At 47.1% G+C, this 14,328-nt stretch overlaps 1 protein-coding gene across 1 annotated transcript in view; it reads right to left on the bottom strand.

Annotated features, from left to right (window-relative positions):
* Positions 1–7,063: 7,063 nt before the first annotated feature.
* Positions 7,064–14,328, bottom strand: part of LSG1 (large 60S subunit nuclear export GTPase 1) — a 13,694-nt gene continuing 6,429 nt past the window's right edge. The window contains exons 5-13 of the mRNA XM_010001739.1: positions 13,973–14,033; positions 13,066–13,242; positions 12,003–12,422; positions 11,606–11,707; positions 10,647–10,789; positions 10,221–10,345; positions 9,505–9,584; positions 8,667–8,840; positions 7,064–7,398 (exon numbers count right to left, since the gene is read on the bottom strand). Coding sequence (XP_010000041.1) covers positions 7,219–7,398; positions 8,667–8,840; positions 9,505–9,584; positions 10,221–10,345; positions 10,647–10,789; positions 11,606–11,707; positions 12,003–12,422; positions 13,066–13,242; positions 13,973–14,033 — 1,462 coding nt within the window. The 3' untranslated portion in view covers positions 7,064–7,218. The remainder of the gene's footprint in view (positions 7,399–8,666; positions 8,841–9,504; positions 9,585–10,220; positions 10,346–10,646; positions 10,790–11,605; positions 11,708–12,002; positions 12,423–13,065; positions 13,243–13,972; positions 14,034–14,328) is intronic.

Here is a 14,328-nt window from a genome sequence, read left to right as displayed (position 1 = left end):
CACCCCACTGTCTGCAGTGGAGACTTTTGTTTCACTTTGGGTTATCTTATCGCCATAGGAAAGGCAATACAGCAGAAGAATTTCCTTTCCTTTATGTTTCCAGCCTTTCTATTGTCTGGCGTCTGGATTTCTGAGCTTTGCCACTCAGCAATTCACTTGGGCTTTTGGAAACATGAATGCAGGCACTTCTTGTAAGCAGGAGCCCTGCAAAGGCTCCCTTTGCTGCTGCAGGCAAACCAGGCAGGGTTGGGCTTCCTGGACCCTCATCCTGGATGGATGCTCAGAGCACTGTGGAGGGGTTGCAAGTTGTCAAAAAGTGCCTGGGCACAGCAAGGAGTGAGGCTGAGCAGCAGCACTGGGCTGGTTCCACCACACCATCATGTCTTCAATGTCCCACTGCAAAGAGAAAGGATCAGGCAGTGCCAGAGCCGGTGGGAGGGAACCCTGGGCAGCTCTGTGCCCCAGGCAGTTCTGCTCCCCACCAGCAGCACAGGGCCTGTGCCACTGCCACTTTCCAGAAAGGGGAACTGGCTATGTTTGAAACCAGAAAATACTTGGTTCTCCCATTCTCCATGACAACACAAGCAGAGCTCAAACCCGAGCAATGCTGGTTTTCATTTTTCTCATGCACTTCACTCCCCACCCAGGCAATGTGAGGAGTGGGCTCAGGAGCACACAAACTGGTGATCAAGTGAGGTGTGGGGTGTATCAAGAGAAGAAGAATCCCCTTTCCCTGGGGCCTACACAGCAGCAGCTCCTGAACATCCCTCCAAGTACCATGAAGACAGACAGTTCTGGGAGCCACCAAGCAGAGACAACCTTTGCTAAAATCTCTGAAGCCTCAGATGAAACTCAGGCTGGTTCAACACTGGCCAACACAAAGAGGTTCTGCAGAAGTTTCCAGTTTCCCTTTGTACTGTGCAGGCAGCAAAAGCCTGGCTAGAATGTGGGAACTTCCCGTCAGGGACATGACAACGTTCCTGTTTCTTTGCCTCAGCTGCTATGACTCCTAAGTGACAAGGGGCTGGGGATCAGAGGACAACATTTCCAGGAGTGGAAACCCAAGTCTGCTCCACCCAGCCCTCCTGCCCTGGCACTACTCATGGGACAGACCCTTTTCCCACAACTGCAGCAAGAAAAAACACTGGGGCAGAGTTCCTCTGACTCAGGAGCAGTTTCTTATCCTCTTGTCCTCACAATGACCTCTCTTTATGTCCCGAGATGTCTTGGGCACCTCAAACACTTCTCCATTATACTTTGAGGTGTCCTGGGGAGCTGCTCCCTGCCTCTCTCAGCAGCTCAATGATATTTTTTGCCCAATATTTCTGCTGTAAAAGGAAAAAAAAGTAAATAAAAAAGCTGGGCGAGACCCACCATGCAGTGAGGGTGACAGAGCACAACACTGCTCCTCACTGACCCATGGGGCAGAGGAACCTGCTGGGACCAGGCAATGGCACGAAGCTCACTAGAGCAGAGAAGGAGCTGTGAGCAGATAGAGGGTGAGGGGGAGGCTGATTCTTACTTTAAAGCAACAGTGTTGTAGGACAACCAGTAAAGAGCTGCTTAACTTCAGCAGAGGCAGCGTGCAAGGCCCTGGACCCAGCTCATCACCAGGACAGGGCAAGAGCTGTTTTGCCCACTGTGGTCCTCTTGACCACCTTCTTGAACAAGCTGGCTGGGCTTGGCTGGTCCAGTGCCACTCTGCAGGAGTGTGTGTTGGGGCAGCCCCAACTGCTGGGATCCCGAACTGGAGAAGGACCCAGAAGTGCTGCACTGGAGATATGCTGCCTGCCTGGCCAGGGCTGCTCTCCTTCTGCCTTGGAAAGGCCGGCCCCTAACGGCAGGAGAGAAGGATTTCAGCCTCCTCCAGAGAAGTAACGAAGTATTTTTGGACCAGGCAGTGACTGCAGAAAGCTGGTGAGCTGCACACTTGGCAGCCCCTTGTTGTGGGACTCCCTGGTGCAAAAGTCATCTTCCCACCAACCCTTGAGCTGAGATGTCAGGAAATCAAAGACACTCGACCCTGACAGCCACATGGCTTGGTCTGCTGTGGGGTGATGGGAAAAGAACTCGCTTTGTGTAGTGCTGGCTCAGTCAAGCTGGGAGGAGTGAGGCTGGTGCACCTGCCATGACTGCAGCATTGTAAGAGCCACAGCACCCCATGCAGAACAACTCCGGGGTTTACAGCTGGTGAGGGCATCCTGGCATCCCACTTACTTGCTCACCCACCATGCTTCCATTATCAAGGATAGAGTAAAAAATGCTGTTGTCTCCCAAAACAGACTCTGCAAAGCACGTTTTCCAGTAGATGGACAGCCTAGGGATTCACTGGGTGAAGGACAGCCCCAGCCTTCTGAACCTCCAGGGCAGAAGTGGGGCCAACGTTGCACCAGCACAGTTCTCCCTGCACCAAAACCCTCTTGCAGCCAACAGCAGGAGCTTGAGGGGAAAACACCCTTAGAAGAAACTAAGCAAAACTAGTGAGAAGTAGCAGGGAAGCTCTGAAAAAGTATGAGTCTTGCCCATTTCCTGCAACAGGGTAGATTTAGACTGGACGTTAGGAGAAATTTTTTCACAGAGTGGTCAGACACTGGAATAGGCTGCCCAGGGAGGTGGTGGAGTCACCATCCCTGGATGTGTTTAAGGGTTACTTGGGTGTGGTGTTGGTGGATATGGTTTAGGGGAGAACTTTGTAGAGTAGGATGATGGTTGGACTCTGTGATCCCAAGGGTCTTTTCCAACCTGAATGGTTTTATCATTCTATATAGGGTGGATGCCTTAATGTACACACTGCAGCCGGGCAGAGCCCCACGGGGAGGTGAGGGCAGGAGGAAAACAGCATCTGAAGAGCCAGGAACAGGCACTGACCTTGAGCCCCAAGCTGATGGAGGCAGCATCAGAAGAGCCGGACAGGGAAAGCCCAGCACACCGGGCTGGGAGCAGGTGATTCCAGGGACTTCAACCCTCTCCGGCCAGACCAGGAGTGCTGTAGCATGCAGATGCTGCCTCTCCCGGCCCCCATCCCTGGGATAAAGGGGTTGAGGGACCAAAAAGTACCCCTGACCAGTCTGGGTCACCCCAGGCACACAAAACCCTGGGAAGCCAAGATGCCAGCTTGGGCAGCACTGAGGGATCTAAACAGGAAAATGGAACCAAATGGAACTTAGCAGTGCTTGGAATCTGGCAACTGCCTGTGCTCACACAGGCTCTGCCCACTGCCCGTGGCCCTAGCAAGGATGAAGAGGGGGCAGCTCACCTCGAATACTGCCCCAAGCAGGCTCTGCTGGGCTCCATGGAGCTGCTCCCAGGGAGGCTGGGTGCCAGCAGAGACCCACCAGCACCCATGGACAGGAGCAAGGTGATGGTGAGCAGGCCATCCCACAGCTGCCTCTGCTGCTGATGGGGCAGAGCTGCACAAGACATGGGCTGATTTCAGGGCATCATCCTTGTGGACAGGCTTTGCCCCATCATGCCCTGTGGGCTGTGTTGGGTCCCCCACTCCTCAGCTGTCCCAGGAGCCACCCAGCCACCCCCTGCTCATCCAGGGTGCCATGCCATTACCCTGGGCACCGCTGTCCCCAAGGTGCCCACACCAGGCTGCCCAGCCAGGGGCATGTGGTGCTCCCTGAAACCCTTGGTTGAGCAGGCTGCTGCCAACCTGCTCTGAGAGCATCTCTGCACAAACCTGCTGTGTTCTCAGACCCGGGTAGCCATGGGGGAAAGAGGATAAGCAGGAAACAGATGATGTTGGCAACAGCCATGTAGGCATCTTTGAGGATCTGGGGAGAAACACAATAGCACAGGGAAGCCGAATCTCCCAGAAATGCAAAACCTCAGGCATCAGCTCACAGCCCCCCATATGAGGGGCTGTATTTGCAATGTCTTGAGCCAGGCTGCCAAAATCTCAAGCTCTCAGGCCCAGTACCCCAGGGGAGCATCTCAAGCATGCAAGCACAGGGCCCCAAGGCCACAGCAGAGGCTGGGAAGGAGGCTGCAAGGTGACCCCTGACACAGGGAGCCTTGCCTACATGGATTTTGAGCTGGCTGGCAAGCACTGCTCCTACTACAGTGCAGATGTGGCCCAAGAAGCTGTACAGGAGGCAGAGGATGTACATCTGCCACTGGCCCTGCTCCAGGCACCCACAGGACAGCTTAGGGCAGAAGGACAGGCTGCTCCAGCCATGTTTGGCACTGCCAGATGTCAGAGCTGAGCACCCCATGGCCTCCCATGGCCCAGCCCAGGCCCGGGAGTTACAGTGAGTGGGTGGTGATCCAGAACAGTGCAGCCAGCATCCAGAGCCCCCAGGACATGCAGCCCAGCTCCTCGGACAGACAAGGTGCTGGCCAGGTGGCAGAGCCACTGTGGCCCATGGCCAGTGTCCCCTGCATGGCTGGCTCTGGGCATCTCTGAGCAGGGAGGGCCACCATGGCCTGCCAGCACCACTCCACGGGTACAGCACCCAGCACCACCTTCCAGCACAGTACCCAACAGCTTCCCTGGGGTCAAAAGCAACATGTGCTGCTGGGAGCAGTCTTCTGGTTGGACTGGGACTCTCTAAACTGGGAAAAGACCAGAAGAACTGCAGCTCCAGCTCCAGCCCTGCAGGGAGGAGAATTGTAGTTCATGATGCAAGCACAAGATGTCCTAAAAGGGATGATCAGCTGTAAACTATATTCCCAAAGTGGCTCTCAAGTAAAAACATCAGCCAGGGAAACAAACTGCTTACAGAATAAAGCAAAGCCCCCTGAAAGGGTGGGCAGACTGCTGGAGTGCTGGAAGTGCTGTGGATCCCAAGGAACAGAGTGGGGCTGGCTGCAGCCCGCACGATCCTTCCACATGCACAAGGCTCTTTAAGAAATACATCACTCAAAAATGGAAACTTGTTTTCTGCAGAAAGCAGCAGGGGCAGCCAAGAGGCTCATTCAGCAGATGGCCAGGGTGAAGCACAACATCTCCTTTGTGCAGGCTCCTGACAGCAGAGCAGTCCCCACATTGCCTCACGCCCGCCAGCTGCTCCTCTGTGCTGTACTAAGCTGTCAGCACAGCCTGGCTGGCGTTCCCCAGCAAGGGCAGGGCAGGACGGATGTGGTTCAGCAACAGACCAAACCACCACAGGAAAGCATTAATTGAACCATGATCCTCACCCATTACCCAGTATGCATAATGCTCAGCAGCAGCATTAAATATTAATAAGCCTTTTAGTCCTCAACTCATGTTTATGGTCCTTCTTCTATCGAGGCAAGAGTCCTTTAACACAGCAAGGAGTAGTTTGCATTTAACAAACCTGATCAAACATTATTTGCTCGGTCATATTTACACTGTATTTGTTTGCCTGAATGAACAATTCCATCCATTCAGGCAAACTCCACTGCAAGTGGTTCAGCAGGTCTTGTGGCCAAAGGTTTCTGCAAGCAACAAGTAAGGTCATCTCAAGCCTCAGACCCTGGGGATTTCTGTTATTCCCTAGATATGGAAGGGTCTATCCCAGGACACAACATGTCCAGAGAGAAGGCTCAAGGAAACCCAGCTGGCAGGAAAGGGCTGAGAACAGAAAATGAACAAAGAATTTTAAAAGGTTTGAAAGAATAGAAAAAATATTTTAAATTTCAGTTAAGGTCACCCCAGCTTCAAATTGACAGCTAATAGCTTCACACAAGACAGGACACAAAGAAGTGGGCATTTCTGAGCAATCAGGTCCCTAAAGCATTGTACGGTACAAAAGCAGAAGCCATCCCTTGAAGGAGTGGGAAGTCTGATCAGAGACCAGTTTAGCTAGGACCCAACCTCTTCAGGAAACTAAGGCAAAAATAATCTTCCTTAGGAGAACAGGATTAAATACTCTCTCCTGAGAATGTACTTTCTGCTATGGTACACTGACTTAAATACTATATTAACTCAGTATAATCATGTTTTAGTTTTACAGATAGCAGGGAAATATCTTCCCTCCAGTGATGTAATTAAGAACTTGAGAGCAGGGGCTCCAGGGGAAGCAGGAGTCAAGGTGAGAGCTCTGCTGTCAGGGGACCCTCTGCATACACAGTGCAAATTGGCTCTATAGGACATACACACAAAGGGTCAAAAAGCCAAAACCAGTTGTGGGGAGTTCAGTTGCACTCCCCACATCTGTTGTGGCTTTGCTCAGCAGCTGCTTTCATCTCTCCATCCATACTTAAAGCCTAGAAAGTACAAAATTACAAGACAGCAATCCCTTTTTTAGTATCAGAGACCAGTGTCCTGTTACTCTACTTCACCATCTTAAAAATAAAAAAAGCACAATGTGTCTTTGAGAGCCTTCCCAGTCCTGTGCTGGACTAGGAATGAAAAGCACTGACCAAGGGCAGGGCAACCAAGGTTGTCCCTAAGTAAATACAGTACTTTTATTATCAAATACTAAGATACTAACTGAAATCTGTCATTATGACACTTCTAGATCAATGCTTGACAAGTCAGACAGAACATGACACCACACAAAGGTAGTAAAATCTCAAATATATTATAGGACAAATTAGCACCAGATTTTTGGCCAGTCACACGGAGCTAATGTTTTAAAGTACCAATGGGAAGTCACACAGAAAAACAACTGATACCAGCTCAGTGTGAAGGACATAAAGCAGCATTTTCCTTGCACAGTGTGCCGTGCTCTGCCTGAAGCCTGGCAGACAGGGAGTGGTTTCAGCACCAGATTCTACAGAATACAGCTGGTATAGCACAGAACCAAGAGGGCAATAAAGATCCTTTTACTTCACTTTTCAACACATTAAAGTGTTCTCTCAAATCAACAAAGAAGCTTAAAAAAAAAAAAAAAGGAAAAAGGAGATGAGCAATAGAGTCTCAAATTCTAACAAATATCACTCACTGAAATTCAACTGTTTACAGATTTTAGTCAGTTTTACAGGGCTTGCTTTATAAAATACATCATTTTTGGAAGGAAAAAACATTCCCACATGGCTTCACCTACTCCCATTGAAAGGATGTTTCAGCAGCAGTCAGACATCTGGCTGGCTTCCAAATACCAGGAACGGCCAGGTCTCTTTTGTTCTCAGAAGGGATGAACTCCAGCTATCAGAGCCCACTCTTACCCACTGCCCAGACCAATCCATACCATGGAGCTCCCAGGTGAGCTAGCAATGTTCACTTACTCTTTCTCCCCCCCTTCAGTTCAGGTTTGCAGGACAACTCAATCCCTGCCCCAGAAATGCCAGACACTGGTGCCACAGCTAAGCCTCCAGGTGCTTAGTGATCCTGCGAATTTTCTCCTTCTTGTTCCTGTTCCCATGTTTTTTCCAGGGCTTTCCTACCACATTCCCAGGACTGGGTGCAGTCACAGGCACAAGGCCGCTGCCGGGCCGATATCCCATTGCAGCCCGAACTCCTTTCACCAGGGCACGAACGTTCTCCTAGAAGAGGAGACATAATCACCAATCTAACCACAAGGAGCCTGTGACACATGAATAAAACCAGACACAGGCAAGCTCAAACCCATCACGACCTGCTCAGCCCGCATCTCCAGAGCTGCAGGAAAGGTCACACCACGCAGCTGAGCCCAAGCCTGCCAGCACACTCCAGTTCTGTCTGCAGCCAGGCCTGGCTGTGCCACTACAGCAGAGGCAGAGCACTGAGAGGACACTGGGCTCCCACAGACATGAGCTATGGTGCTAGGGTGGATTCCCACAGTCTCTGCTTTGCACACAACAAACTGTCTTTGCAAATACATCCGGCATCTGTGAAAGCCAGAGACTAAAATAACTTGCTCAAGTCTGGAGCATGGGTAGCATTCCCTGTGCCAGCTCTTAAGGCAGCCAGAAGAAGAGTCTGGTAATCCCAAAAATTCTTTTCAGGTCTTAATTTTCTGAGACAGCTCACTGTTTTTTGCAGAGAGCCCGAGTTCTTGTTTTCAAAATGCATGACCATCTTTAGCAGTGCTGAAACAAATACTGTTCATATCTAGCTAACCAAGCAGAAAGGATAACACAACCTATGACCCATCCTCTTCACTGCTAACTCCCTGTTCTGAACTTTGTCAGGTATGCAGACGTAATCAGTTATGGATTTGACATTTAATTATGAGTCATTAATAAGTCAGTTTTTTTCAGTAGTGCAGGGGCAAAAAAGATCCCTGTGGAACCTAACAAGAAGCATGTAAGTTAAGAAAAATTTTTATGTCCCAATTAATTCTGAGATGTCTCAATTATATTTTAAATCTATTTCTGTGTTCCTTTCATCTGATTTCAGGTTCTGAGCCAAACAGCCACCTAGGACTAAATCAATTGTTTTAAAGAAGCTTATCATGACTCCTAAGTACATCATCTCAAAAGAGGAAAGTTAGTTTGAAGGACCTGTTAGTCCAAAGCCTGGCCAGTTGCTGTGTCATGCCACTGTCCTTGCTTTAACTTTCTTCCCAGTCACTCTCCTGTTTACTCAAGATTGATGTTAGGCCCATAATGACAAGGATCTCCCCACTGACCTTTTAAAAATCAACTACACACACTTCATTAGTTATCTTTCGGTCACCTAAGACATTCCCAGTGATTTAGGAGATAATAAAAAGAACAGAGCACACTTGGCTAAAAACTACATGCAGGTGCCAGTTGCATCTAACACAGTCACCTCAACCCCCACCAGCACTGCAGAAAAAAAACTCTTAGAATAAATCTCCAGAATTTACCTGGTGGAAAAATGTTTTGTCCACCACATTTTCAATTTGTTTTGCTTTTGTGTTCTTCTCAGGCTTCACAGGACCACTGGCCTGCACGGTTCTGTTCTCTGGGCACCTTTGATGCTGGTGTTGAAAATCATTTGGGTCAATGCCAGGAGGTGGATGGCAATACAACAGCTTTCCCTGTGAAAGCAGTAGGATACAGTTAGTACAAAAAACCTCAGAGACTGATCCAGAGAGAAATGAAAACAACTCCAAAGCTAAGGGCAGCCCTGGAAGTCCAGAAGCTCACACTGGCAGACTAAGTACCAGTACACTTATGTCTCCTCCCAGGCAACAACTGGCTCAACTTCTGAGTTCAAGTACTGTTCCACCTCTACTTCAAAGCACCATTTCCAACTACAAAATCCAGCTGCAAACAAAACAGAGCAAAACTTTCAGGAGTACTGGAGGATTCTATTGAGAAATGCTCAGCAACAAGTCACCAAAAGGTTCTGTAGAAGCTTCCAATATTACAACACTCAAAACTACAGGCCTTAGTGCCAAATACTCATCCAACTATATAATATGGGCTTGTTTCCTGACTGACTGATGCCAATTTTATATAGATGATAATTTATTGGGCCAGCACTATATTTTTAAGCAACCATCTTTTTAAGACTGAGCAGCTTGAGAAACTGAATTATTCTTTCAGAACATAAAAATAGCCTGATTTAAAGAGTATTTTGATATATAGTGATTTAATCCAGAGAAATATAATTAACTATCTTGTGCTCCTTCATGCTCCAGTGAAACCTCTGATTCATGTCCTAGCAGGAAAGAAAACTCAGATGTGGGAAGCACTTACACTGACATAGTCTTTTAAGATATATCGAGCTGACCTTGGCTGGTCTGGTTGTCCATGTGATGTCATAAAGCCTCTCATATCTGGAAGATAAATCCAAAGTGCATTCTGTACCAACACAACAAGAGAATCAACACATTCTTCTCTGCTGCCTAACTGCATATTTGTCTCCTTTCTCAAAAAAAGCTCCCTTAGAAAGAGGCTTCTGTTAGGGAAAGCAGAAGAAAAAGGCAACGTTGTTGATTGCAGAAGCATTCTAACCTGAAAGGAATGATGAGAGGTGACATCTCTCTACCACCAGAAAACCTGCTTCTTTTTTATGGTTGTCTTAAGGCCAGAGAAGATTAACTGCATCAGAGAACCAGACAAGGGAGATAAACCACTGCATTCTTCAAAGTCTAATTCAAGACACAGTTGAAGGGAGGTATCTAAAAGGATGAGAGCCTCACACCACCCTAACACAGACTGGCAGGGCGTTTCACCAACATCTTCAACACATTCACTACATCAGTCACACAAAGCTGGCAAAGCACCTCTGCAATGCAGAGACGAGATTAGATGTTAACAAAGATCCTTCCTGAGGGGAGGGCAAGACCTCATGGGGAGCTTCAATGAACACCAAACCTGAGCTGGGCCTCACTTTGAAAAGTTCTCCTAAGGCCATGCTCAGGACCATGCACATAGAATGGGCAGGAGGTATTAAAGGGAATATCACTCACATCCATATGCTGTTAGCAGCTCTTCAGCTGTTGGCTTTCGATCTGGATCCTCATCTTCCCTTGGCCTTATGATATTTATTCCATAGGTTGTTTCCAAAATGTTTCGTGGGATATGCTGGCAAACATAAGCTAGTGAAGGAAGCCATGTGGTGATTTTCAGCTACACAAGTAACCTTGCCCTAGTCACTCCAAGATCACACATTCAGAATGACTTCTGGACTGGTTCACACACCAGAAAAGCAATGGAAGTCTGACAATAAGACAAACTTGAAATGGGGAAACAGCAGGGCCGTTTTATCAAATGTGTGTCCCCACCACCCTCAAGAGATGAGCATGTGTGCCTCTAGCTGGACTGGAACATGCTACATTGCATGCCCCAGATCCAGTGCCTGCAGATGGTCTCACAAATCCCATGCAAAGGATATTAGAGAAATGGGTGGGACATGGTCCCTCATCTGGTCTATAGGTAGAATTCCAGAACAAATCATTTCTGCCTTGGTAGAGATGAAAGACGGCATCACCAGACCAGGGCAATCACACAGGCACAGGCCAGGCTCCACATACAGGGTCTACACAACAAACAACCAATGAGTTCACCAAGGCAAGTCAGTGTCCATGGAGGAAAAATCAACAACAACAACAACAAATAAATCAAATGCATAGATGGAACAAGGATGCAAATGAGAATAAGCAGAAATTCTACTAACACAGACATCTACCCTGCTGGCCTCAACCAAGAAATCTGATGTGGAAACAGCAGCACTTCCAAGGTTCATAACTAAGGTGTCCAGATGGGGGCAGCAAGACCTTCAGCTCTCCAGTCTGATGGGAGAGGAGAAAGCACTCCAGAAACCTTTAACTCTGTTGGACCTGTTTAAACAGGTAGGAGAAGATTGCGCTAATACAAATCCCACAGGGCTCATGACAGCATTGGAGTTGCTACCTCAAAATTAAAAGCTCAAACACGGCAGCATAACTAGACTTATCCATAGCAGTTACTGTGGACAAGAAGAATGGTTTCAAAGCTTGACCTTGAGCTATTCACAGAACCACTCACTTTTCAGAGGTTTGCTCCTGACTGGTGTTTAAAAAATAAGGGCCAAGCTACCTACATAAAATCAGGAGATGGAAAATACCTCCCATTGCACAGCAGTTCTCATGAGTGACTCTCAAACTGTAGCTAGAGTTTGGAAGCAGGAACTGTAGCTCCAAAATTATATACACCAAGCCCACTCCTCTCTAACCTAATTCTGCTGGGCAGAATTCAAGGTGGTGAACAGAGTTCTCAGTGAGTTCGTCTGGTCACAACTAGGTAATAATTAAGCTCTGTTCCACGGTGGAAAAAAAATAAATGTAAGAAAATCAATGTTCTTTGTTAGCAATACCTGAAAGTGTTTTGTACGGCCTGGTGTAGCAGATACGGATACCTTCTTATTTCCAAGGATTGTGTTGATGGTTGAACTTTTGCCAACATTAGGGTAACCCACCTAAATGACAAAGAAGTGGAATGGTTAACAGTGATATCAGGCAGGGTGATGTCAGAAGACTGGCAGAGCTCTGAAACAAAAGTACTTTAAGAAAATGTACTAAAAACATAAAGACAAGCAGGGGGGAACACTGAGCCCCAGGAACTTATGAATTAATCTTTGCAGTGATTTGTGCTTGCTAGTTTTTTTTACCTTTATGGGAAGTCAGGACACAGGATTCATTTTTCCCAAAGAAGGCATAGGGAATTAAAATCTAGATTCAGCAGGTTCCATTTAAGCATGAAATCCAACTCACCAGCCCAACATTTACTTCCCCATCCTTCACCCTTGGTCCATTGTGCATGGTTTTGAATATCTCCAGCAGTTCATTTCTCTGTACCAGATGGCTGAAGTTCCTGATGTTCCTGTTCTGCTCCTGCACTACATGCTGCACTGCAGTACCATCAGTTCTGCTTTCCATCCTCCCTGCAGCAACAGCATTTACTTGGTCCCCTGTTTCATCTTCAGAACAGGTTTGCCAGGCCTCCTCTTCATCTTCTTCACAGTCTTCATATTCATCACTGTCATCATCACTAACCAGAACTTGGTTTACAGTTTGCAAAGCACTGCCTGTGGATGAGCTTTCTGTACTATCTGGTGCTGTGTCCTCTTCTTGACTGGAGCTTTCATCTTCAGAATCACTCAGGTCCTCTGCTAAATCTTCAGTCTCTAGTTCCTGTGTGAAGAGTATTCCATACGTGAACAGACCAGGTATTTTTGGAAGGAGACATGGGATATTCCATAGCTGAACAGTGATGATTGTAACAGATTAACCCAATAAAACCTGAAAGCAGCATCTATCGATAACGTGTAAGTTGTGACAGCAGCACAGTTTGTTTCATTGGGCAAAGAAAGGCTCTCAGGTACTTTAGGTTCTCTACAAAACACCTCCCCACCCTGGGAGAGAAAAACCCTCTACAGATAACCACACCCCTCACAGCATCCCTCTTGGAAAGGATTCCAATCCTGCCAATGAGTTAAAGAGTTTGCAAAAAAAATCTACAAGGTATATTTCTGTGGCTACTCATCCACAGCCTCATGGAACAAATTTACATTCTAGTTGAGTATTATATATCTTGTCATTAACCTTGAAATTGAAATGGCAAGCACTACTGTGACTAAAGGGTGTACCACTGGGTTAACCATTTTACTCTCCTCACTTTGTCTCTGAATCAATCATTAAAACACTGGTTTACAGCCACACAGGTCCTTAGAATAATCCTTCCCAACAAGGACTGTGCCTTTCCTAGAAAGGCACTCAGGTATAGCACAAGCATGAGTACAAAGCACACACCCAGTTGGAACTGGTCATACAGTACCTTTGCTTCTCCAGCCAGCCTCCTGCACTCCGCCAAGGCTGACCAGAACACCACCTTAATGCCCTCCTTCTCAAAGAACCGGGCCCAAGCAGCCCGCTGCTCCTCACTCAGCAAATCTGCTTTGTTTATCAGGATCATGTTCTCCTTGTCATTGCTGACTTCCTTAACGTAGCTTTCCTGAACAAAACAAGAGAAGGATCAGCCTGTACTCTGGTTTGGACTCCTCCTCTCCTCAAGGTGATAAGAGCAGCAAGACAAGTTATCCCATCCAGCTCCATACAGGTGCAGCTAAGCTTACTGTCCCCAGGGCTAGATGGAACCCGTGTTTAGCAGACAGCTACAAAGACAAATTGGAGCATGCAACTCAAACACAGGTTGTTTCTGGCCACGTGTGCAAACACCTTGTGTGCTTAGAGCTACAAGAAGACACTAATCAGCACCTCACAGCAGGAACTCCTAACTTCAACTATTTGAGCAACTCTGTATCTCATGGATGCACAGTGTTCCACAGCCTGTCATTAAAGTTGTCGCTTCAATAATTTTTGATCCTTTGCTTCCAGCACAGTAATTCTCACCCATCTTTAACCCACTAAGCTTCTAAACGGTACCATTCCTTTAAGTGTGGACACTTCTTGTGAGTAATGAGGAGTCATACAGTAATGAGGAGTCATACAGTATGTGCAATATAACATCTGCAGAACTGCCTCTAAATCCACAACACTCTGCATGAAACATCAAAAATTGTTGAAGAGAAATAATTGTATGCCAGAATACTTGCACAAATAAATAAGATATCCAGGCACAACAGCAGAACAACTTCAAGGTGGCTTAATGTGTTAAAAAAAAAACAAGTCATAAATCCTAAGAAATAAAATGAAGACAGCATTCAATAAAGAGGTTTACTTACCAGATCTTGGCATCTAAACAGAAGGGGGTTTCTAGCATCTACGATCTGGACAACAATATCACTGCAAAAATAAAAGAAAGCCCCATAAAGTACTTGAAAAAAGCAACAAGGCACAGCACATCACTTGCTTTTAGCTTTTGCTTGGAATTGTAATTGTTTTAATTACATTATCCTACTAACTACCTTTACTGAATTAACAAAGCATTCCAGCATCACATGTGCCCCAGCAGAGCCAGTGCTTGCACTACGTGCTGCTGTGCAGCATTTCTGCCTCACTTGGCTAATCTTCCTGCACAGCCAGCAAGGGGAAAGAAGGCGCCAGAGTTCTGCTAATCTATCAACCCTCTGGAAATGTT

The sequence above is a fragment of the Chaetura pelagica genome, unplaced genomic scaffold (assembly GCF_000747805.2).
Source record: "Chaetura pelagica isolate M959 unplaced genomic scaffold, ChaPel_1.0 scaffold807, whole genome shotgun sequence".
Lineage (NCBI taxonomy): Eukaryota > Metazoa > Chordata > Aves > Apodiformes > Apodidae > Chaetura > Chaetura pelagica.
Note: the sequence above shows the minus strand (reverse complement) of the source record. Positions and strands in the feature narration are given on the sequence as shown.